At 46.6% G+C, this 24,950-nt stretch overlaps 1 protein-coding gene across 4 annotated transcripts in view; it reads left to right on the forward strand.

Annotated features, from left to right (window-relative positions):
* ANKFY1 (ankyrin repeat and FYVE domain containing 1) overlaps window positions 1-24,669 on the forward strand; it is a 64,789-nt gene extending 40,120 nt beyond the window's left edge. For all 4 annotated transcript variants that reach the window (XM_028133072.2, XM_054709664.1, XM_054709665.1 and 1 more), the window contains 18 exons: window positions 256-460; window positions 2,095-2,163; window positions 2,381-2,580; window positions 3,996-4,093; window positions 5,347-5,575; window positions 6,467-6,565; window positions 6,815-6,968; window positions 7,985-8,153; window positions 8,983-9,101; window positions 9,711-9,867; window positions 10,805-11,005; window positions 12,495-12,671; window positions 15,649-15,796; window positions 16,256-16,346; window positions 16,645-16,769; window positions 18,393-18,539; window positions 20,080-20,170; window positions 20,699-24,669. In XM_028133072.2, the coding sequence (XP_027988873.2) occupies window positions 256-460; window positions 2,095-2,163; window positions 2,381-2,580; window positions 3,996-4,093; window positions 5,347-5,575; window positions 6,467-6,565; window positions 6,815-6,968; window positions 7,985-8,153; window positions 8,983-9,101; window positions 9,711-9,867; window positions 10,805-11,005; window positions 12,495-12,671; window positions 15,649-15,796; window positions 16,256-16,346; window positions 16,645-16,769; window positions 18,393-18,539; window positions 20,080-20,170; window positions 20,699-20,831 (2,612 nt within the window). In that variant the 3' untranslated portion in view covers window positions 20,832-24,669. The remainder of the gene's footprint in view (window positions 1-255; window positions 461-2,094; window positions 2,164-2,380; window positions 2,581-3,995; window positions 4,094-5,346; window positions 5,576-6,466; window positions 6,566-6,814; window positions 6,969-7,984; window positions 8,154-8,982; window positions 9,102-9,710; window positions 9,868-10,804; window positions 11,006-12,494; window positions 12,672-15,648; window positions 15,797-16,255; window positions 16,347-16,644; window positions 16,770-18,392; window positions 18,540-20,079; window positions 20,171-20,698) is intronic.
* Window positions 24,670-24,950: the final 281 nt, after the last annotated feature.

Raw genomic sequence — 24,950 nt, forward strand, 5'->3', positions numbered from 1 at the left:
GGTACTGTGGTGAGGGGCAGGATGGATGACAGGTAATCAGAAATTGAACGAAGTCTTTTGAATTCAAGTGTGTAACTCTGTGGTCTCAATGATGAGCTCCCTCCTACAGGTGTCTGGAGAGGTTCTGCTCAGACATACCCAGTTGTTTCTCTTTGTCTGCAGTTGCTGACTGGTGCCTTTTTGAGGCAACATTGGCCAGAATAACTTGCCCTGGTTTTGTCATATGTAACACTACTTCTGTTATTTCTTTTCAAGGAGATGTCTTTGCTTCCACTTTCCTCATCAAAAATGGGGCCCACGTCAGTGCTGCTACCTTGAGTGCCCAGGAGACACCGTTGCACCTGGTGGCATTGTACAGTTCAAAGAAACACTCAGCAGATGTGATGTCTGCAATGGCACAGATTGCAGAGGCCCTTCTGCAGGCTGGTGCCAATCCCAACATGCAGGACAGCAAGGGCAGGTAAGTGGGCGAGCAAACAGACTGTTCTCAGCCCCATTCCCAGTGGCATGTAACTGGCAGGCAGGGACTTGATGTTCTTTGGTTGGCATTATTCAATCTGATTTTTATTCACGTCACAAACATTCATTTGATACACAAATGAGAGACATGACTAAGGCCTGAGGCATTTGGGGAAACCACTTCCATCCTAGATAACTGAGGTCCTTGGGTTTTTAAGCGATTTCTGTCATCATCAGAGTGGTCATCTGGTTCAACTGCTTCAACGGTACCTTCTTCTAGCCTCTTGTTAGAGTTGCTTGGGTAAATTGAAGAAGTAGAGCACACCATCTCAAGGCAGTCTGTGTTATTTCTGTGAGGTCTCATTGCTGGGAAATTCTGCATGTTAAACCCAGCTCTACCTTCTCGTAAATACTTCCATTTAGACAAGTCTATCTGCACAGCTTGCCACTTCTTCCTCAGCACAGCCCTTTGCATATTTGACAGTAGCAGTTGTGTACCATTTGCCCCTTCCCAGAAATATTTACTTGAAGGTTCCTTGTGGTTTAGAATCTAAGAAAGGGCTGCCTGTTTTGGGGACAGCAGTGTGGGAGGGGGTGAAGGGGAGTGAAGCCACCTAAATCACCACTTTTCATCATAGCAACTCAGTATTTTATATCTTTGAAAACCCTCTCAAAAAAATAAGAAAAGAGTTGTGTGAAGTTGTCAGAATAGGGAAAGAGATTTGTGTGATGGACAAAATACTTAAATAAGATGGATCTCCATGAACTTTCAGTATCATGTGATAATTATTTTATTACCCAAACATGCATTCCTTTTTTTCTTCTGTTGATTCTTTGTCCCCACCCCTGTCAGCTGCAGTAAACTCTTGGCAGTCTGTAACTCTGAGATAGATGCCAGTCGGGGAGGCCCTGTGCTCCGCAGTGGCAGTCTCCTTCAGGGCACTCGAGGGCTAAAGAAAACAGTGAGGTGTGGCTAACTGACACTTTAATTAGTTCCTACCTGTTGCCACTCTGAATGTGTTTGAGTACAACAGAGAATTATGGAATGATAGAAACTGCTGGGGTTTTTTTTGTTTGTTTGTTTTTAATACTCACTCAAGGATATGTTTATTGTTTTTAGAGAGAGGAAGCCGGGGGATGGTGGGGTGGGGTGGGGTGGGGGCGGGATGGGAAGTAACATCGATGTGAGAAACATTGATCAGTTGCCTCCTGTACACTCTCTAATTGGGACTGAACCTGAAATCTGGGTATGTGTCCTAACCAGGAATTGAACTTGCAGCCTTTTGATGTATGGGACGACACTCCAAGCAACAGAGCAACCCAACCAGGGTGAAACTGATGTTTTAAAAACATGAATATAGGCACAGTCAGTAAGGATCAGGATTTAATTGGAGACTATTTATATCTCTTCCTTTTATTCTTATCCTTTTGGCTACTGAATAATGAAGGTTAACATATAAGCAAACCCATTTTCATTCTTTGCAACTTGGTTTTGGGACACTGTTTGCCTGTGTAGAAGACCTGTTGTAGAAATGTGGACGTTCTTGTGGATGGTGATTCTGGTCGCCTCCTGTGGCTTCTGCTGTGCGCAATCCGGGCCATCCTGACTGACACTTCTCCTCCTTCGTCCTGCAGGACTCCCTTACACTTGTCCATCGTGGCCAGGAACGAATACGTGTTCAATCAGTTGCTGCAGTGTAAACAGTACGTAGGGAGACACGGAGAAATGAAAAAGCAGTTGTGAGGGTGGGATTGTGAGTGAAACATAATTTTTAAAATGTCTTTAGTGTTGTAAATTTTAAAAATTGAAAGTAACTTTTAAAAAATAATTATTCAACAAATATTCAGAGAAAGAACGAGGCTGTTGTCAGGACAGTGTCTGAAGAAAGCATTTGCTGCTCACATTGCTTCCTCGTTTCAGATTAGACTTAGAACTGAAAGACCACGAGGGCAGCACAGCTCTGTGGCTGGCAGTGCAGTACATCACTGTGTCCTCTGATCAGTCCGTTAACCCCTTCGAAGACCTCCCTGTGGTCAACGGGACTTCATTTGATGAAAACAGCTTTGCAGCGAGACTCATTCAGCGGGGCAGCAACACCAACGCACCTGACTCTAAAACAGGTAAAGTATGTATCCCTAAGAGCTGATGCCCAAGTCTGGAGGCTCCATGAAATAGTGTCAACGATTTACCAAAAATTTAAAAACTGAATGACATATTCTTAAGAAGTATTTTATACTTAATTTTAATTATAGAGGAAGTCCAAGTTATTTTATTTTAATATTGTGCTTCAAAAAATTTGCCTGGCTGGCGTGGCTCACTGGTTGAGCATTGGCCTATGACCCAGGAGGTCACGGTTCGATTCCTGGTCAGGGCACATGCCCGGGTTGAGGGCTCAATCCCCAGTGTTGGGTGTGCAAAGAGGCAGCCGATCAATGGTTCTCTCTCATCATTGATGTTTCTCTCTCTCTCTCTCTCCTCTCCTCTCCTTTCTGGGGGGAAAAAAAATTTAGCCAGACTTTGAGTTGTGTACATTAAGCTGAGATACTTTTGTTTATTTAATGGAGTGAGTTGTAGACTCTTTGGACTCAGAACTCGTTTACCCTCTTAAAGAGCTTTTGTTTTGGTGCGTTATATTTTTGATGTTTATTGTATTAGAAGTTAAAACTGAGCTAAACCATTTTAAAACAAGAAGAAACAATTTTTTTTTGTTTTATTTAGAAAAAGAGTGATAATACTAAACATATTTCTAAGCCATTGGTCGGCAAACTGCGGCTCGCGAGCCGTGGTTTGCCACTCTGTTGACTAATGAGTTTGCCGGCCACTGCTGTAAGGCATTACCCTTACCCAGAAGTTTTGACTTCAGGTTAAAGACATTAGTACATTATTAAAATGTTTTTTAAGTGTTTTTCCTTAAGGCAGTGGTTGGCAAACTCATTAGTCAACAGAGCAGCAAACCGCGGCTCGCGAGCCGCAGTTTGCCGACCACTGTTCTAAGCCAAAGACAAACATTTAAGGCTCCAAGAGTAAAAGTGCAGTATTTAAGGGGCATTTTCTGGTAGCATTGAGGTCGCAGTGTCTTCAAAATAGACATCCAACTCAGAGTTTCTCAGACATGGACAACTCTCCCACCTGACCCCCAACTTCCCACCCAGGGACATTGGGCATCACCTGTAAACATTTTTTATTGTCACAGCAAGGTTGGGGGTGCTGCTGTCATCTAGTGGGCAGAAGCCAGGAATACTGCTAAACATTGTGCGGTGCCTCATGGCAAAGAATTATCTGGCCCAGAATGTCAGTAGCACTGCTGTTGAGAAGTGTGTTCTAATCCAGCCCCAGTAAGGAGACCTAACTTACCTCTGGTCCTGGGCGGTGGCTAGTGCAAACCCAGCTCATCCTGTCTCTGGACTATCCCGGAGAGGGCCTGTGTGGACTGAAATCGAACCTTCTTTAGGTGTGGGCTTGTCGGTTGTGAAAGGTGGTGGGGCTGGAGCTCATTGTTACGCAAATGGAGAATGAATGTGCCCCTTTCTCCTAGGAAATTGCTTACTGCAGCGGGCAGCTGAAGCAGGAAATGAGGCAGCAGCTCTTTTCCTGGCAACCAGTGGTGCCCACGTCAACCACAGAAACAAGTGGGTAAGTGTGGCAGGGCAGCAGGGGAGCGGTTTTAATGTGTGGAAGAAATGACAGTGGCAGTTTGAAGGGGAAAATGGAGTGGATTTTTTTTTTTTAATTTGTCTCCAAGTAATATGTACACAGGATTAAAAAAGAGTGAAACAGATACTTGTATCCTCAAATATTGTTGGTTGCTTGATTCATTCAGCAACCATTTCCTAAACATTTATGGTATATTAGGTTGTAGACTACATGTACATATGTACATGTGTGTATATATCTTTCTTTGAATATTCTGTCACTGGAGGGAAACATGGAACTAGTAATAGTGATTTCTTTAGGGGAGGATAATTAGGTAGTGGGGGCAAGGAGTGAGAGGAAACTTCACTAAATATTCTTGTAGCTTTTGAATTTATTTTTATTTTTTTATTTTTATTGATTTCAGAGAGGAGAGGAGAGAGAGAGAGAGAGAAACATCAATGATGAGAGAAAATCATTGATCGGCTGCCTCCTGCACACCCTCTACAGGGGATCAAGCCCGCAACCCGGGCATGTGCCCTGGACCAGAATTGAACCCAGGACCTTTCAGTCTGCAGGCCAACACTTTTATTTACTGAGCCAAACTGGCTAGGGTGTTTTAGAATATTGAATCAAGTACCTATAATAACAATTTAAAATGTTTTTAATTTTATTTATTTAAAAAAATGTATGTTTTTATTGGTTTCAGAGAGAGAAGGGAGAAGGATAGAGGGAGACAGAAACATCAATGATGAGAGAGAATCATTGATCGGGAGCCCATAACCCAGGCATGTGTCCTGACTGGGAATCGAACCGACCTCCTGGTTCATATGTCAATGCTCAACCACTGAGACACATCGGCCTGGCAAGGCTCTTCCATTTTCTGTAGCATTTATTTTAGCAACACTTGGAAGTCCTCTGTTGTTATTTAATAATAGTCATCTATTATTTTTATAATTATAACTAATTATAAAAATAAAGTGAAGGGTGGTTAAGAAAGTCATTGGAAATGCAGAAGATGATTTGCCAGAATGTTGGACGGGTGCTTGGGAAGACATTGACGAATCTAGGGATGATGGCACAGGGGAAAGGGAAGAGAGGTGACCAGGAGGAGTGGGACAAGTTGTGGAGGCCAGCTGGTGACAGGATGAGCCAAGGGCTGTGACTGCCACTGGGATCTGAGTTTCAGCACTTGGGCTGTGAGGAGAACTCCCAGCCTGAAAGTGTTCTGCTTTGGATCATGTGTTTCTGTTCAGGGAGAAACCCCGTTGCACACAGCCTGTAGGCATGGCCTGGCTAACCTCACCGCAGAGCTCCTGCAGCAAGGCGCCAACCCAAACCTGCAGACCGAGGAAGCTCCGCCTCTGCCGAAGGAGGCTGCGTCCCTGGCAGGCTCCGTGGGCAGCGTTTACCTGCAGACGCCGCTGCACATGGCCATCGCCTATAATCACCCAGATGTGGTGTCTGTCATCCTGGAACAAAAAGGTGGGTGGTGGGAACTGCTGCCAGCTGCCATGACCTGTGGGTGGTGGTGCTGAGTAGGTCATTACAGAGGTGATAGTTCTTTCCTTGGCGAGTTTTTCAGGTAAACTAGAAAAGCATACAGTCTGGCCCCCGACTACAGTGTACATTCTCAGGATGGGGCCTGCCCATTTCACCCGCCGGGTTAAGGTGTCAGGACCTTTGACTGCTTCCTTTATTTTGGGGTCTTTCCCCAGGCATTTCCGTGGAGGTCAAGCAAAGCTTTGCTTTGGCGTGAGCTCTGTCTTGGAGAACCCTGCTGTGGCAGGTCCTCTACGAGCCACCAGTCCTCTCTGCCTGTGAGCCAGCCTGGCAGTGAACCATGAGACAGGAGCCGAAAAGAGGGGCCCAGGGCAGCCCCCGCAGTGGGGGAGGCCCGTTCCCCTCAGAAAGTCAGCCTCAGCGTTCTCTCCTGTCCCGGGCTTAGGGTGACTCTCACCTGTGTCCTGGTGAAGGCTCGCCCTTTCTAGCACTGCTGGGGAGGGAATGGGGTTTTGGGTAGAAGGCACCTTTTCTTGGTCCTCACAGGAGTTGGTAAGATGGTAGGAATTACATTTAGGAAAACATTGCCAAGGCATGGTTTTGATCCTCTTTTCCACAATCAGGTAATTAATGTGTGTTTCCACAGTGGAGTCTAATTTCCTTTTATGAAGATTCAATGTTTTAAACTTCAAAAATTTTCATTTCCCCCATAAGCTTAGCTCTGTGTTACATTTCTTGGTTTCCACTCTCCACAAGAAGATTTATCAGTCGTATTTTAGCCAGTTTGAAACTGATGTCTTACTCTCTTGGGTATTTTAAATGTGATCCATGGGATGGTGAAATCAAGTGTTCTTTTCCTTTAAAAAAATTTAGCTAATGCTCTTCATGCCACCAACAACTTGCAAATTATTCCGGACTTCAGCCTCAAGGATTCCCGAGACCAGACTGTGCTGGGCCTGGCATTATGGACAGGTAAGGCTGTGCGAGAGGCTGTTGATATCTGCAGACAGACAGACGGCAGTCAGGAGGGGGTGAGGGAGAGAGGAAGAGGAGCAAGGAGGTGGGGAGGGCTTGGTTGTAAAATAATCTTTCTGTTTGGGTTAAGCTTGTAATATCCAGTTTAAAAACTGCCGGCTTTGAGAAGTGGAGAGGGTGTGTTTGTTGCAGTAAGATGCTGGAGAACTGGGGAAATGCATTAACCAGGGCTTGCTTATTTCACAGGCATGCACACGATCGCAGCCCAGCTGTTGGGCTCCGGGGCGGGCATCAACGACACCATGTCGGATGGGCAGACGCTGCTGCACATGGCCATACAGCGGCAGGACAGCAAGAGCGCGCTCTTTCTCCTGGAGCACCAGGCGGACATAAACGTCAGGTGAGCTGAGCCTCGGCAGCGTCAGGTCAAAAGCATAGCCCTGCTTGTAGAACATACTGTTGTCCTTGTTACATAAGGGAGGGGACGAGGACTCTGAAGTAAAGGTGGTGCAGAATCTGGGCGAAACCGTACACTTGTGCTCTTTTTTTTTTTTCCACTTGCACTGTCTCATTAAAAAGGACAGTCTCAAATCACTTGAGTAAGAATTTCATTTATGCCCTAGCCCAGTGGTTGGCAAACTCATTAGTCAACAGAGACAGATATCAACAGTACAACGATTTAAATTTCTTTTGAGAGCCAAATTTTTTAAACTTAAACATCTTCTAACGCCACTTCTTCAAAATAGACTCGCCCAGGCCGTGGTATTTTGTGGAAGAACCACACTCAAGGGGCCAAAGAGCTGCATGTGGCTCGCGAGCCACAGTTTGCCAACCACGGCCCTAGCCAGTTTGGCTCAGTGGATAGAGCGTCAGCGTTTGGACTCAAGGGTTCCCGGTTCATTTCCGGTCAAGGGCATGTACCTTGGTTGCGGGCACATCCCCATTAGGGGATGTGCAGGAGGCAGCTGATTGATGTTTCTTTCTTCGATATTTCTGATTCTCCCTCTCCCTTCCTCTCTGTAAAAAATCAATAAAATATATTTTTAAAAAGAATTTCAGTTATAATGAAGAATATATTCCAATAAATGAGCTGTCAAAAAGGCTTGAAGGGGAAATATATACAGTTAAACTTTCATTGTTTTGAGATGCTGTTAAAAGCAGCTATACGCCCTTAAGATTTCAACACTCTGGGATGTTGGTCCATTACCTTTTCTGTGACATAGGATGGTATGGCTATATTTTTAAAAAGATCTGGGACAGATGCTATTGACATACATCTCTGAAAGGATATTAACGAATGTGAATGAATTAGTTTAAGGGATACGGTGGATTCAGGACTCTGGAATGCCCAAAAGGGCACCCTTTGTTGTTTGGCTTTCACTACAAATGCTGGTTTTGGTGTGTGTGTCCTAGCAGGACTCAGGATGGGGAGACAGCCCTTCAGCTGGCCATCAAAAATCAGCTCCCGCTTGTAGTGGATGCCATCTGCACCCGAGGAGCTGACATGTCCGTGCCGGACGAGAAGGGGAACCCCCCGTTGTGGCTCGCGCTGGCCAATAATCTGGAGGACATCGCATCGACTCTGGTGAGTCAAACTCAACTTTAGCCTCTGGTTACACATGGGGATATTTTGTGTCAGAGATGGATTTGGTACCTACATAGTGGCCACAAGAAGGAAGAGATCTGTCAGCTAACAAACTGAGCCAAGGACGAGCAGTAGCAAGTCACACTAGAGAAACTTGCAGTTCAGCATGGTCTCGGATGACCCATTTTTTAGGCTGCTTTTATCAAGAAAACTGCCAAGAAGCAAGGGTTTCCTCAGGAATCTGCTCTGAGGTGGGTTAATTTGATGTGGGCTACCCTGCTGTCACCAGAGTGACACATTCCCAAATCTCAGTTTTGTCTCCCTTGTTCAGAACGTAGGCCCCCAAAGCAGAGGTAACTCTGGAAGTTATTAGCTTTTTGAAGAGCCTGAGATGTGACAGTAAGGCATTTGCACCTGGGGGCTTTACCCAGTCGTTACTGACTTTACCTGTTAATTATAGGTAGGTGTTACTGGGGGCGTGTGTGTGTGTGTGTGTGTGTGTGTGTGTGTGTGTGTGTGTGTGTTTTCTATTCCTTGTGTGTGTTTTCTGTTCCTTCTAGAACACAGCTCAAGAGGGCACTAATTAAACATATCTCTCATATTTCCTAAACACATCATCACTTCAAGGACTTGTGCACGCTTGCACAGAGCAGATTTTAATCATTGTTTGTAAATCTAAGGAATGATTCAGATAAAAAATCGTTATCAGTTAATTATCAACCGTGTCTTGCTTGAAAAATGAATCTAATGATGTGCATAGAGCTCCGAGATGGTAATAAAAATGTTGGCCTTTTCCAGGCAGTGTTGTGAGTAACATGTTTTTCTGCAGGTCAGACACGGCTGTGATGCCACATGCTGGGGCCCAGGACCTAGCGGGTGCCTTCAGACACTCCTGCACAGAGCCATCGACGAAAACAATGAGTCCACCACCTGCTTCCTTATTCGCAGGTCTGAGAAGCCTAAGTATCTCTTTAAATCTTTTTTATTTAGCAAGACTGTTGGCTACTGTCTTGTTGGCCAGACTCCTAATTAAGGCTATCAGAGGGTCACTGTCAAGTTAAGTCAGCCAAGAGATGTGACTCATTTGTGAGGAAAGGACCTTGAGTGCCCAGATCAAAGAATCTGCTGTCAGCCTCCTGCAGGCTGCCCATAGTCAAATCAGGCCAGTTTGCACAATGAAGCCAGGAGGCTAGGGGGTAAGGAGGGTAGCTGGAGACCAGATGGCCTCTGCAGGACCCCCCATAGATACATGAGCCATAAAGGCTCCATAGCTTCTTAGTACAGGCTGTGTGGGAGGCAAGTCATGCAGGAAACCTGTAGAGTAGTGGTTCTCAAACTTGAAGTACATGCAGCTCCCCTGGGGAGATGTAGAGTTCTGCTGCCCAGGCTGTCCCCAAGACCAGTTACAGAAGAACCTGTGGGAGGGGGACCCAGACACTGACATTTGAGGCCAAGGACAGCACTCCTGGGGCAGAGCTTTTTGTTGGCTTGGACAGGGGGCTGCTGGGTGGAAGCTTGGCACTTGGAGCCTGCCTTTCATTTCCCCCTTCTCTTCAGCGGCTGCGATGTGAACAGTCCCAGACAGCCCGGTGCTAATGGAGAAGGCGAGGAAGAGGCCAGAGACGGGCAGACCCCCTTGCATTTGGCAGCCTCCTGGGGACTGGAAGAGACGGTCCAGTGTCTTCTGGAGTTTGGTGCCAATGTAAATGCACAGGTATGGAGTTTCTCTTCTCCAGGGGGAGTGTTGGTAACCCCAGAATTAGGGGAAAGCTCTTTTGGCAAAGGGTCTTGCAGATTCTCAGTCCCGGGTCCGCTTTACCCCAAATGGGGCTAAGCTGTTGACAGATGAAGTGACTCTCTGTGTCTTACAGCCTGCCTAGTCACTTTAATGATTTCACATTGAGGCTTTTCTTCTTTGTGCCTTGATCCTTCAACTTGGCTTAGCCTCCTATCCTGGCTAAAGATTTCCATTGAGAGTTAGTTCTACTCCCAGGCTGCATACAGACAGTCCCCAACTCATGATGGTTGTCTTAATGATTTTTCAACTCTGGGATGGTACAAAAGTGATACGCATAATTTAGTCAATTACATGAGGTTGTGCTAGATTATTTCTGCCCAGTTGTAAGCTAATGTAAGTGTTCTGAGCACATTTAAGATAGGCGAGGCTAAGTTATAGTGTTCTGTAGGTTGGGTGTGGTAAATGCATTTTCGTCATAAAAGGTATTTCACTTACGATAGGTTTATTGGGATGTACTGCCATTGTAAGTTGAGGAGCATCTGGACAGCGTTCAGTGAAATGTTCCAGTAGCTGAACTGAGCATCTCTGAGTCATGGTTCTTGATGCTTTTCGGCGCTCTAGCCTATGAATGTGATGTGGGCGGCCCTGTAGTCAGTCAGAGGAGGAGGGTGTAACTTGGAGCTGAGGTTGACTGCAGAGCTTGTAAACAAGTGTGTGTGTGCCCCTAGGTCACTGGAGCAGGGGATGGGGAGTGGCTTTTAGTCGTCTCTGCTTGGCCTCAGAGCTGATTTCAAACACAGGGTGGCAGTATTGATTCTGAGAACCAAATTTGGTTTAAAAGTTATCCCCCTTTATATTTTCCCTGAGTTTTGTCATTCATTTGAAGATTGAAATCTGTGCCTTGTCCCCGTAGGATGCAGAAGGAAGAACACCTGTCCACGTGGCCATCAGCAACCAACATAGTGTCATCATTCAGCTGTTGATTTCTCACCCTGACATCCACTTGAATGTCCGAGACAGACAAGGGCTGACCCCTTTTGCCTGCGCCATGACTTACAAGAACAACAAGGCGGCCGAGGCCATCCTAAAACGCGAGTCTGGGGCTGCAGAGCAGGTGAGTGACCAGCACCCAGCATCCTCTACGGTGTCCCGAGCAGGGCAGAGCCTGTTCCATGGAGACTTAACTTATGTCTCCAGTCGTTTAGGTCTCTTCTATGTAAAGACATTGTTTTGAAATTATATTCCCCTTTCTTAAAACCTGACCATTTAGATGTCCTGTCAGTGCGGGATGAGGTTAGACTGTTCTGTCCTGTGTGTCCGCCACATAATGGTGTCACATGTGCAACTGAGGTCACTCTTTGCTTTTGCTTGGTTCTTTAATTCCCCTAGTAATGAATATGTTTAAGAGATTGGAATTGAACTTGAGCTTTTGGTCTGATTTGGGGCAACTTTCTGCCTATTTTAGAGGAGTTAAGTTGTTATCATTCTGCTTAGCAGGCTCATTTGTCCTGTTCTTTCTGGGTAGTGAACTGTTGACCTCAAACAGCAGATTGGGTGGGAAATGACAGCAGCAACTGATCTGAGGCGGGAGCTGGGACAGGTTTGTTAGAGTCTCTATTGAGCACTTAGGATACTGCCGAGATGTTGAGTAGCCATTTATGAAGGTAGGTGGAAACTTGGGACCTTGCAACAATCTAAGATAGTTGAAGACCGTTGCTTGATATTCAGACTTCTGTACGTCGTGTGTCTTCAGCATTTCCCTACGTGTGGCTGCTTTGTGCAGGTGTAACCTGTCCATTGCCCAACTATGTTAAATGTGCAAGAACGGACACATTGCTTCTCAGTCTGGTGTGAAACTGGCACTGTTGATCAGAGCCCTTTGCAGGTACATTGCTGTGACACTGGCGTACACTGTGGAAATGTGTTAGGGACTGTGGTGTGTGTGCAGTATGTCGGAGTCTCCCTCACTTCTCACTGAACACTCATACTGATGAGGCAGCTCTTACCACTGCAGGACTCTCTGTAGTTTGATTTGAGTGAGCTTTTGTCTGCTTGACATCATGAAGCAAAGTCTGCGTTACACTGTTGGCTGCCTCCCCAATATGTACTGTCATCCTGTAGCTCTATAAAAGAGGAAACTTTCTGAAAGTTCTGAAGATTTGTTTGACTGTTTGAGGTCAATCTGGCATTGTTGCTGTGGTGCTAGGATGCTGGGTGCCTGTTTTAGCCAAAGCAAGGGGCTCCCAAAGTTAATCCCCCCCACCCCCGTCCCTTTCCCTGATATTGCAGTGTGTTGGCGTCTTCCTTTCCCGGTACTTCAGGTTGTCTGTTTCTGGGCTTCCCAAGTCTAGCTCCTGCTGCGCAAGGGCACCAGCACAGCTGGGCCGGTGCAGTGGCTGCCTTTCCCTGCCCGCGAGGATGACCGAGCACACACGGGCATGGGCACAGATACGTCGAGTGGTCTGTTTGGGGTGGGGCCTTCCTGGAACTGAGGGAAGGATATGCCATGACTTCTCCAGTGGTCAGAGCAGCCCGCAGGTGCTCGAGGAGCCACTCTTGCATGGGGAGCCCACTCATATTTTGGTTCCTACTTCTTGCCTCAGGTGGATAACAAGGGCCGGAATTTTCTTCATGTGGCAGTTCAGAACTCTGATATTGAAAGTGTCCTGTTCCTGATCAGCGTCCAGGCTAATGTGAATTCCAGAGTCCAGGATGCTTCCAAGTTGACCCCTTTGCACCTTGCTGTCCAAGCAGGCTCGGAGATTATCGTCCGCAATTTGGTAAGTGTCGCCGAAACATTACATGAAACATGCAGACAAAGCATGTGGTAGAGTGTGTGCAAATGTCTCATCATAGGTGTTTTCCAGTTACTGTGAAAGGCCAGTGCACATTTGGGGAGTAAGCCGTGTGCCAGGGAAGCAGGTGTGTCAGCATGTCCTAAGTCCCAGTGGGCTGCTTGGGCAGGCAGGTGCTGAGTGAGGCCGTGAGGGAAAGCAGGATTTGGGTGGCAGAGGCGGTGGGAGCATCTAGGGGAAGGAGATCCCCTGCTGGTCGCCTGCTCTGTGTCAGGCGCTCAGCTGGGCTTTCCGGTGCATGTGTTTGCGTGCGCTTTCTCCCCTGCGCACCCCCCCCTTACTCTCCTTCTCCCTGTCCTTCTCCCTCCCCCTCTCCCCCTCTCTCTTGCTCTCTCACTTTCTCTCTTTTTTTAAGTGAGGTATAATTAATATATACATTAGTTTCAGGTATGTAACATATTGATTCGATATTTGTAAAATGACCACCACAATAAAATCTAATTAACATCTGTCATCATATATAGTCACAAAATTTTTTGTGTGTGTGATGAGGTCTTTTAAGAATTACTCTTTGCACTTTTCAAATATACAACAGTATTAGTAACTATAATCACCATGCTATGTATGACATCCCGTGACTTACTTATTTTATAACTGTAAGTTTGTGCCTTTTGACTTCCTTCACCCATTTTGCCTACCACATCCTTTGGCAACTACCAAAATCTCTTCTCTGTGTCTATGAGCTTGGGGCTTTTTTGTTTGTTTTTTTAAATTCCACATATAAGTAAGATCATAATGATATTTGTCTTTCTCTCACTGACTTAATTCACATAGCATAATGCCCTCAGTGTTCATCCAAGTTGTCACAAATGGCAAGATTTTATTCTAGTTTTGTTGTTGTTTTTTTGTAAATTTTTTTAGAAAATATATTTTTATTGGTATCAGAGAAGAAGGGAGAGGGAGAGAGAAATGGAATTATCAATGATGAGAGAGAATCATTGGTTGGCTGCCTCCTGAACACCCCCCTGGGGATTGAGCCCGCAACCCGGGCACCTGTCCTGACCCAGAATCGAACCATGACCCCCTTGTTCACAGGTCGATGCTCAATCGCTAAGCAACATTGGCCAGGATCATTCTGTTTTAATGGCTGAATAGAATTCCATTGTGTGTGTATATGTTGTATATCTATATAGTCTACATACACACACTATATATGTGTGTGTCATATGTTGTATATACATGCACACCATATCTTCTGTACCCATTCACCCATTGATGGACACGTAGGTTGTCTCTGTATCTTAGCTATTGTAAATAATGCTGCAGTGAACATAGGGGTGCATTTCATCAGTCTGCCTGCCACACTGAGAGCCTAGGGAGGTTGGAGGGTTCCTTCACCAAGGTCATGTCTCTGCCTTAACCAAGTCCTGAGCTCGCAGTGACAGGAGTAGGAATAGTGGATCTTCCAGTGACCATCCAGTCCTTCATCTGTGAATTGTTACAGCTTAATGCTAGAACCTATTCGCATTGCATAAAGCCTTTACCCAAACTCTCCCCCTACCCCAGTTAACCAACCTAGGGTTAACTATGATCCCTAGCACTTGTGACCATGAATACCCCTCTGTGCTATGTCCTATCTGGACCTATGAATGACTCGAAGCCCAGAAGCTGGTTTGCCTGGAACTGGAAAGTCAGGGTGAGAAGCAGAGCAGCTAACCAGTGCCGGGAGTTTCCCAGAGGCAGAGCGCCTGCACACAGACAGGAACTAGGTGCCTCAGCCCTCAGGGGAGCAAATGGCTCTGACTGCAAACTGCAGATTCTTTTCTGTTAATAGCAACCGTCTGTGAAACTTTGTCAGAAAGTGGATTATGATGGAATTTCAAATGCTAAACTAACAGATATTATTTAAAGGTCCTTCCTGCCTTTGATTCTGTTATGGTCTTTCTTTTAAAAAATAATATAAAAGTAGTACATGCTCTCCCTGGCCAGTTTGGCTCAGTTGGTTGTAGCGTTGTCCCATGCACCAAAGGGTTGTGGGTTCTATTCCCAGTCAGGGCACATACCTAGGGTTTGGATTCAATCCCAGGTTGGGAGGTAACCCATCAATGTTCCTCTCTCTCACATTGATGACTCTCTCTTTCTTCCCTCCTTCCCTCCCTCTCCCTTCCCCTCTTAAGAAAAAATAGTGCATGCTTATTGTGAAAAACTTAAAGCAAAAAGTGTATCTCTTGCACCCTCAACTCTTCCTCTGAGTTCGGTATATATGTTTTTAAACACCTTCAGTTTCTGTGTTTATGTGTGAATGAATATATATTTCTCTCTCTTTCTCCCCAAATGACTAATACTATCATACTGTCTCCTAATTTGACTTTTAAATTTAAATATTCCAATACTTTATTTATTTAAAAAAATATATATTTTTTTTATTTCAGAGAGGAAGGGAGAGGGAGATATAGAAACATCAATGATGAGAGAGAATCATTGATTGGCTGCCTCCTGCACCCCATACACTGGACCCACAACCTGGGCATGTGCCCTGACCGGGAATTGAACCGTGACCTCCTGTTTTATAGGTCAACACTCAACCACTGAGCCATGCCAGCCAGGCTATATTGTCATTTTCATAACTAAATCCTTTTTGCAATCTGGTTTCACTTTTCTAAATAATGGACATCCTTAATAGTGAACATCCATTGCAGTCTTGTGTAATTTTATGTACTGATGTTTATAAGTAGAAATGTCTGTGTCCTAAGGAATGCCTTTTTAACATTTTGATGATTGTCGGTTTGTCCTTGGGGCAGGTTTTGCTGGCTTACGCCAGGAGTGTTTGTGAGGCCCTATGCTCCCAGCTTTGCTAGCAGGATAGACTCGTGGATGTCAGAGTCAGGCAGGCTTGGCCCCCTTAAGGTGGGACCTTGGTTGGTTGTGGCAAAGAGGCTGCTCATGTAATCAACTTCAACAGCTTCTTGCAGGAGCCAAAGTGAATGAATTAACCAAACACCGCCAGACCGCCCTCCATCTCGCTGCCCAGCAGGACCTGCCCACCATCTGCTCGGTTCTCTTGGAGAATGGAGTGGACTTTGCTGCTGTGGATGAGAATGGAAATAATGGTAATTCCCAGTCGTTCCCCTTTGTCCAGTGCTGAGTGCCATAAGCAGTCCCTCCATTCTAGGGGTGGGGGTGCACTGCACTCTTAGGTCTGCTCCCCCTCAGGGAGGCTGGCTGTCATAGGAGCAGAGCATGGCAGGGTAGGCTCTGAGCCGGGCATCCAACATGCCACTGTCCAGGCTCTGGGCAGCCTACGATCTGAATGGTAACCCCTGAAGCCAGAAGTGGCTTCTTATGAAACCATTAAAGCTCATTTTTGGGTAACTGTGGAAGCAGAAAGCGAAGTCTTGTAAGGTTGCATTTATGGCTCATTCTTGGGTGGTGAAGACTGGAAAGGATATGAGTGGACCACGGCTGCTCTGTCTGCGTTCCTTTTAGAGCAAGGTTTGTGAGGGTGAGGAGCAGTCAAGATTTCCTGTGTGTGCTTCTCGGCTTGCACAGTAAGAGGCTCTATTCCCTAGCTCTTCATCTCGCTGTCATGCACGGTCGACTCAACAACATCCGGGTCCTCCTGACTGAGTGCACCGTGGACGCCGAAGCCTTTAATCTAAGGTGAGTGTGCATGGTCCATAGAGAGGCCAGTGCGCCACATGCTTGGCTGCCCCTCGAAGCTGGCGGTCACTGGTGCCTCGCGTTAGCCCCACCTCGCTGCAGAACGGCCACTGCGGCACTGGGCCAGGCTTTGGTACCCTGGAATTTTTCTTTTTGAAGAATACTTTTTAGAAAAACTTTCATGACCTATTACGTGTCTTTTGATTTGTCCGACATCATAGAGTTCAGAAAATCCCATTTCTTTTCTGGATGATGGCAGTGGCAGATACATACCTAACTTTTCAACTTGTTTTGTCAGAGGCCAGTCGCCACTGCACATTTTGGGACAATATGGCAAAGAGAATGCAGCAGCCATCTTTGATCTCTTCTTAGAGTGCATGCCTGAGTATCCTCTCGATAAACCGGATGCAGAAGGAAACACGGGTATGTAATGAGCTGTTTGTGTGTCCTGTCCCCTGTATTCCTTGCTTCCTGGAACAATAAGAGCCCAGGCACACATGTTGCTGTACAAGTGCTTTTAGCCCCGTGCACTGCTGCTGGGCTCTGAGCATGTCACAGACCCCTGCCTTGGATTGGGCAGTGTCTGGCTTTAGGCATAGCACATGATGTGTGTCTGCTATCTAGTGCCCCACAGCCATACCCTTGTCCAAACAGGCCCGCCCACCTGTTTTTGTTGCCCTCATGTACCTCTTATCTAGGCAGTGAGAGCCCTACCCAAGCTCCCAGATGCCAGGAGAGAAATAAAACATAAGCACCTCACAGATGCTTCAGAAGGAGGAAGTGGGCTACATGTGTGTAGACATGCTTTGTGAAGCAGCAAGTTATATACAGATAAGGGCTGATGTCTTATTGAGGGGGTTTAAAAATAGGCCTCTCTCATGGTATTGCTCTAGCTACGAGCAATCGCTATATTAATTTGTGTAGCTTTCATAGTTTTTAAAAGTATATATATACTTTGACATTCATTTTTCTTGTTGAACACCCACAATAATCCTGTAAGGTAAGCAGTACATATAGTGTGTCCCCATTTTTCAAGTAAGGAAACAAAGATGAAACCCAAATCTCTCCTTCCCAGTGCAGGGCTCTCTGAGCACTTCCTGCTGCTGTGCCCCATTCATTGCCCTCAGGCCAGACAGCGCCTCCATGGCGTTGGCAGTGATGCATCACCAAGGGGTGTCCTGAACCTTACCACGGGACCAAATATGTTGTCATCAGTCCTTGGCCTTGGGGAGAGTTCTTGGTTTTGATCCACAGCGTGGTTTTGAAGCCGGCAGTGGTGAGCCCGAGCTTCCGAGGAGTCAGGCCTGGGCGTGAGCTGCTGGGCCCAGCACCTGCTCCGGGGAGCACCGTCTTCCAAGAGCAGGAGACAGGCAGGCAGGCCTGAAGTGCACAGCAGGCCTGGCCAAGATACCTCACTGTCCTATTCCAGCAGGGGATTCTGGGTAAACTTTGCAAGTTCTCTAGGCCCATTTCTTCGTTTGAAATAAAAACCCTATCTGACTGGATTACTTAGAGAATTAAGTGAAAGAATTTAAGTGTCTGGAAAGGTAAGCAAAGGGGAGCTACTGTTAGCTGTAATTGTTAGTAAAAAGGGCCAGCAGGAAGGCCGGGCCAGAGCCTGGTTCCCACTGGGCCTGCGCCCGCACAGAAGAAGGGCTCTGGGGGTGGGGTGGGGGGGAACTTTATGGAATATGTTGCCCACACGGACTTTTTCCTGCCTGTGTACACGCCTCACAGGTCTTTAGATTTAGTTACACTGTGTGAAAGAGCTTTGTCCTCCTGGTGTTTCCTGCCAGGGAAATTCGGCGGAGACTGTGTGCTTTTCCTTCGGTATCTGACCCCCTTTAGTTCTCGCAGCCGAAGCTCCAAATGGACAAGGGAGTGTCCCTGGAGCTGGAGCTGCGCTGGCATCCCCTGGCTCAGGGCCGGGTCCTCGGTGAGGGTCTCACTAGCCACAGGGCTCCTCTGTACCCATGGGGCTGTCCTACCCTCAGCTGCCCTCTGCCAGCCCTTTGGGAAGTAGCCCTACTGTGTTTTGTTTTCCAGTGCTGCTTCTAGCATACATGAAGGGGAATGCCAACTTGTGCCGTGCCATCGTCCGATCTGGGGCTCGCCTCGGGGTGAATAATAACCAAGGAGTCAACATTTTCAACTACCAGGTTGCCACCAAGCAACTCCTGTTCAGACTGTTAGGTGAGTGGCCTACTTCCTGCCCTTGGCCTGCGAGCACAGTGCAGTGCTGAGTCTCTAGATGTATTGGGGGTCTGTGCATTCTAACGACTTGTTCCTGAACTAGCCATTCTGGGCACCGTACAGGACTTTTTTGTGTGAATGCCACGAAGGGCCTTTGGGCCATGGTGGGAGGGTCACTATTAGTCTCTTTTCAGTGCTCGCCTTGGGGCCTCTGTTGGTTTCCCACTCCCCTTGCTGCTACCAGAGCTCTCTAAGCTCCAGGCAGGTCCCCCTTCCTTGGGTCCTGGCTGCTCATCAGCACCTTCATCCTTCGGCTGATTCAGACACTGCCTCCTTCAGAGTAGCTTCTGCTTTAGCCCCACTCACTCTCCATTCTCTGTTTCTGTTTCCTTCTGTGAAGAGGAGCTCTTCACTCTTGATTTTTCCATATTTGTTCATCCCCATGGATGAGGCAGAGAGAATCACAATGCTGTCAGCACCCACAATGGGCAGAGAAATGAGCTCAGAAATACTTAGTAGCCCGGCTGGCATGGCTCAGTGGTTGAACAGCGACCTGTGAAGCAGGAGGTCAGGGTTCGATGCCCGGTCAGGGCACATGCCCAGGTTGCTGGCTCTATTCTCAGTAGGGGGCATGCAGGAGGCAACTGATCAGTGATTCTTTGTTATCATTGATATTTCTCTCTCTCCCTTTTCCTTCCTCTCTGAAATCAATAAAATATATATAAAATATATTAAAAAGAAATGTTTAGTAGCTATCAATTTTGATGTGATTTACCCAAGGTCACAAAGCTGATTTGTAGCAGAGCCAGTGCTAAAGCTGTGTTTCTGTGATGCCTGGTCTACTGTTTGCATGCACTTGGTCGGCCTTTTAAGAGCTCAGAACAGGAGCCGAATGCAGTGCTGGCGTGTAGAGGTGCTTGATAGTGAGTGATTCGTGTGCTGCCTCCTCCCTGTGCACTCCGTCTACTATGTACAAAGCACTCAGGCAGAGCCTAGCGTACAGCTAGTGATCACTAAATGAATACTCATGATCGTTGCTATTATCTACACTGATAACCACCACCCTAAATCTCCACGGCCTCTGCGAACCCAAGACCAAACCCCTCATCTGTCTCCTTCCTGCTCCCCGCCTCCCCTCGCCCCCTGCTCTTCACTCACCATCTCTACAGATCCTTCGCACTCAGTTTCTCTTGTCTTGGTCTCCTCCTCCCTGTTCCCCTTACCATGTGGTCCCTGCCGGTGTTTCTAGCTGTGGTCTCTGCTCTCTCCTCACTGTGCCTTACACTCCAGCCATGCATTTTCCCACAAACACTGCAGTTTCGCTCCCTGGATACCGTTTCCTTCTCCCCAGCCTGCCTGGTGGTGCTGGTTCTCCAGATTCTCCTCTGTGAAGGCTCCCTGACCCAGTTAGAGTGTGTTGCTCCTTCGTCCCTCGTGTCACTCTGCAGTGCGTTGTGTACTGTTTCCCTGCTCCTTCTGGAGCTCCGCGTCTTGCCTGGCAGTCGCTGTCTGACAGGAGCGTCTCCTGCCTGTGTTACAGATATGCTGTCCAAGGAGCCGCCCTGGTGTGACGGCTCCAACTGCTACGAGTGCACTGCCAAGTTCGGAGTCACGACTCGCAAACATCACTGGTGAGACCCTGACCAGGGAAGTGAGGGGACTTCTGCTGTTGTCACTGCGTCTACCTTTTTCCATTAGCCATGACCTTGCCAGGGCCCTGCACTCTCCTGGGCAAAACTTGACCCAAAGGAGGGATGTAAGGGCAGGACTGCACACCTGTATGATACAGGGAGGGCAGGGCATTCAGACTGGTGTCTTTCCTGCTGAGTGCTGGGCACACAGGTCCCAGGGAGCCTGCCAGGCCTGTGTCGCCTTTGCCAGGCTCTCTGCTGTGGCAGAGCTGAGCCGAGTTACTGCCTCCTGGAAGGTGAGCTTCCCAAGAATGAGGGGCTATTTCCAGGACAACGAGTTGGTCCTTTGGCTCTTTGTTGCTGAGCCTCTCTTGATCTTTAAAGACAGCCTTCTCCAGAATCACTGTAACTTAACGATTGGCTGGGAGTTTGTTTTCATGGACGAAGTGCTTTGGGAGAACTTGGCTGGCAGTGTGGCTGTCCCCTGCTCCTCATACCCCCTCACACTGCCTTTCTTTGCTTCCACAGCCGTCACTGCGGACGTCTTCTCTGCCATAAATGTTCAACCAAGGAGATTCCCATTATAAAGTTTGATCTGAACAAGCCTGTGCGAGTTTGCAACATTTGCTTTGATGTACTGACTCTGGGGGGGGTCTCTTAGTGAGCCCCCAGGAGGGTCCGGGCCGCCTCCCCAGTCTCTTCCCAGCAGCTGCTCTGCTCACCAGGCTGACCCCCAGAGCAGGAGCTGGCCGGCGTCTTCCCGCGGCAATAGACTGGAACAAACAATTAAGGACCATGTGTGATAGATCCCATTTCAGGTGACTCTGTATGATTGTCCGTGTGACTGTGATCGAGTTCACTAGGTGTCAGACTAATTGGGCCAGGCCACGAGCCTAAGTGGTAAATGTGATAGGAATTAGACCCCATTCTGCTAGCAGCATACAAGAACACTTCCAGAACCATTCTCCCACCCAGTAGCCTAGTGTCCATCTCAGAGCGCTCACGAAGTCTTCCTGCCTGGGCGACTCACGGGTCGGCTGCTCCAGGAGCGCTGGCCTTACTCCAGGGTAAGTGGCTTTGGACGTTCCTGCACAGTGTTTTCATAAAGATTATAGGATCCTCTTGCCCTGAAGTCTTTTTTTTTTTTTTTAAATAAAGCTAAGCTGTATTTATAGTGAGCTACCCCTTTTTAAAAAGGTGAAATCTTTCTAAACAGGGTTCAAAATGAGAGCTGAGAAACCGTGGCCTTAACAGCTGAAAGCTTTACCAGTATTCATGCTACTCGGGTGTCGGCAGTGCAGTTTGGGCTCGGCACCTCCTGGCAGCCATCTCCTCTCTCACCTTGCTGTGTCCTGTCTGTGGAGTCCTCACTCTGCCACTAGGGAGTGGTGGAGGAAATGCACTTTTATTGTGCTGCACTTTTTATATAGCTGCATATTGGTGATTCCAATTTTAAAATCCATATTCAAAAAATACACCCATGCATCAGTGATTCTAATGATCAGCTTTGACTGGACCTCTGCTCACACTAAGTCTTAACGGGAAACTCCTGCAGAGTATCATTTGGAGCAAGAGTCACACAGGCCAGGGGATGAGAAGGGGATCTCCAGCCTCAGGTGGAACGTCCCATCTCCTTGACATGAGTGCTTCTTGCTGAAACTGCCCCTAGTTATGCTGTGAATGCTGTTGGTCCCAGGTCCCAGTTCTGTGTAGCTTACCCTGCCCCATAAGAGCCCGCAGCTGAAGGCCCTGGCCAAACGTGTGTGACCTGGTTTTGAAAGGCTCTGGCTTGGATGCTGAATTGGGCCACAGCTTATTGGGCCTTAGTCTCTGCTTTACATATATTAACCCTGAGGTGTTAAACATCTTTTCAGGGTTTGGCCAGTTTTTTAAAAAGTACACATTTAGAGAGAAACTTTTACCACTGCTTAAAAAAAAAAAAAAAGACAACTCTGAGATGAACAATATGTGTTACACAGTTATACTCAGAGATTAACAATCTCAGTCATACATACTGATTTTTCAGACATTTAATAACCACTACATTTTTTTTGCATTAATGAAGTATGGATATATGTGTAAAGGGACTAAATATTTTTTGCAACAGCCTGCTTGTTTGTTTGTTTGTTTTGGATGGTGGTATGTCCTCTATGTTGCTGTAGATTTATACATTCGATTACCTAAATGTGTGTGTAAGATGAGCTGATAAACCAGAGTGCTACTTTTTTTTAATATTTCTGTGATTTATAAGATATATATGCTTTCTATGTTAATATGAGCTTGTGCACAATGTTTAAAAGAAAAATTAGAAGAGTTGGGGACTAAAAGTCTGTGACATGTTTCATATAGAATTTTTATAGAAAAACGAGTGTTGGCAAACATGTGACCATGTGAGGCATGTGGTCAGTTTCCATCTTCTGTGGCCCGAGGGCCACAAGGAGGTGAGCGCAGTTGGCTTGATTCTTTAATTGTCAAGTAAGATAGTTATGCTCCAGGTATGAATTGAGGTGGTTGGGCCTTTTTACTTGTTTTAACATTCATGGTGGGGAGAGGAGGATGGGAATTCAGTCAGGGATGAGGCTGCCTGTCCTTCCCCTGCCCTGCCATACCAATTTCAATAACAATATTGCCTCTAATTGCACTTAAAATCATGTTTAGAATATGTTGAGTCTAGGGATAGCTATGGTACTGAGCAGCCGTGAGTCGGGAACATTTTGTGAGTTCCGCATTGGCAGTCTTGCAGGCCTAGGAAAAGCACCTTTCCCCAGACTAGGACATCTCCCTGACCATGCCAGCGGCACTGGGCTCTGCTCTGCAGGTCCCTTGAGTGGCGGCTGCCTGGTGGGCCTGTCCCATTCACTGCCTGGCGGGGACTTGACCCCTCTCAGTCTCCTTTGTGCTCTCCAAGATGACAAGACTTGGCTATAGAACTCCCTGGCTGTTCCTGTTAAATTTAATTAGTAACTTAAATACTAGTAGCAAAAATTAAATTTTATTCATTTAGAAAGTTGCCAATTGTAAATGAGTAGAACAGGAATAAACTTTACTGAGGTATAATTTGCTGCACCAATCAACATTGTTCTGCTGACTTAGCTTTTTAACTGCCTCTTGCTCATCACCAGATTTATTATACAGTGTGTTCTTAACAGTTGGTTTTTAAAGACAAAGGTACAAACTATGTGCTATATAGGAATCCAATGCCTAAACTAACTTGCTATGATCCTCTAAGACAGAAATTTCGCACAAACTTAAGTGCCTACACGTAGGACTTTTTAATTTTCAGTTATGTTTTTAGTGGTATCTCATTGAATGATGTATTAGAACATGTGTTTCATCTGGAGTTTGTTGCCTGTGCACTGTCAACCCCAAATACCCATTTAGTCGAGGCTGGATTAGATTGCTCAGTTCACCTGCCATGTTCTCTCCAAGAGTGGGGTCCCTGTGACTGTTAGTCCTCTACCTCAGAGCCCTGAGTCATTTCTGACCGCCCTGTTCAGCTTCCTCACTCTTCTCCCTGAATGGGGTCCCTGCATGGAACTCAGCGTGCTTGTGGGATCCCCACCACTCCCAACTCGTGTCTCCATCTGCTGTATTGAACTGTATTGTGCTAATCTTATCTATAGGCATGAAGTGGAGGGAAAGTCTTGGGAGGGGAGAGAGAGCCTTGATCTCCAGGTAGGTTTCTTTAATCTGGAGAAAAAGAACACTGTTGAACTATGTAATGTTTAGACACGAAAGGCAAAATAATCCCCCAGGTGACAGCCTGAGCAGTTAAATATAACTCCCACGAACAGACCCACTTGGAGTTCACAGGTGGAAACTGTGAAGGAGCTCCTGCAACAAGCTTTCTTCCAGGACCTGGGATTGCTTCTCTCAGGACGAGCCTGGAAGATCTGGACACTGCAAGCCCAGCCCCTCCTAACCTGAAGCAGCGGAGCTCCCCTCCCAGCTGGGGAGAGGGGGCGGCAGAGAGGAAACAACTTCCAAAGAGGTTTGGAAGCCACATTGTCCTTTTGTGGGAGAACTTGAGTGAGGAGCTGATCATTTGATAAGATATTACTAAACACTTACTAAATTCCCAAAAGTAATCATAGATGCCTTAAAGACATTTTTTGGAAGATCATTGCCTGTATGTTTCCTTTTTTGTGTGGCATAAATAATGTATTAACCTGTTACAATTGACATTGGTTTTCTGCAGCTAGGTGGACTACTTGACTAATGGCTTGTCCTTGGCAGATGTGTAGAGTTGGCTGTTACCAAGGGAGAGGGCAGTAACTGGGCAGAAACTGAAGCCACACATTTGGGTTGATCACCTTGGCTTTCAAGCCGTTGGGGTGCTGTTCAGTGTGGGGTGATGGCATCATATCAGACCATGGCGCTTATCAGCATTGTTTCTTTGTAGTCCATGTATGGAATGTATTTTTCAAATATTGATACTTGCATTTTCTGTAACAATTCCTTATAATAAAATGAGGTAAATTGTGCATTTAAAGTGGAAACTTTAATAAGACATTTGTAGTTACTTTTAATGCATAAGTACCAATAAGATTAAAAACAAACCCATTTTTTAAACTCCTGACATGTGAATAAATTTCTTTAACAGTTACCCTCTAGGAAACTGAATTTCTAGCACTTTTCAGAAACACATTGTTGAAGGCAGTCAAAAAGTAGCTATTTTAGGCCTAATGACCAGCTGCCTGGATTTACTGTGCTCTTGGTCCAGCTTCAGCCCTTGGCAATGTGTGTGGTCACAGCTGCAGCCTCCGTCACCCGACCCCAC

The sequence above is a fragment of the Eptesicus fuscus genome, chromosome 20 (genome assembly GCF_027574615.1).
Source record: "Eptesicus fuscus isolate TK198812 chromosome 20, DD_ASM_mEF_20220401, whole genome shotgun sequence".
NCBI lineage: Eukaryota > Metazoa > Chordata > Mammalia > Chiroptera > Vespertilionidae > Eptesicus > Eptesicus fuscus.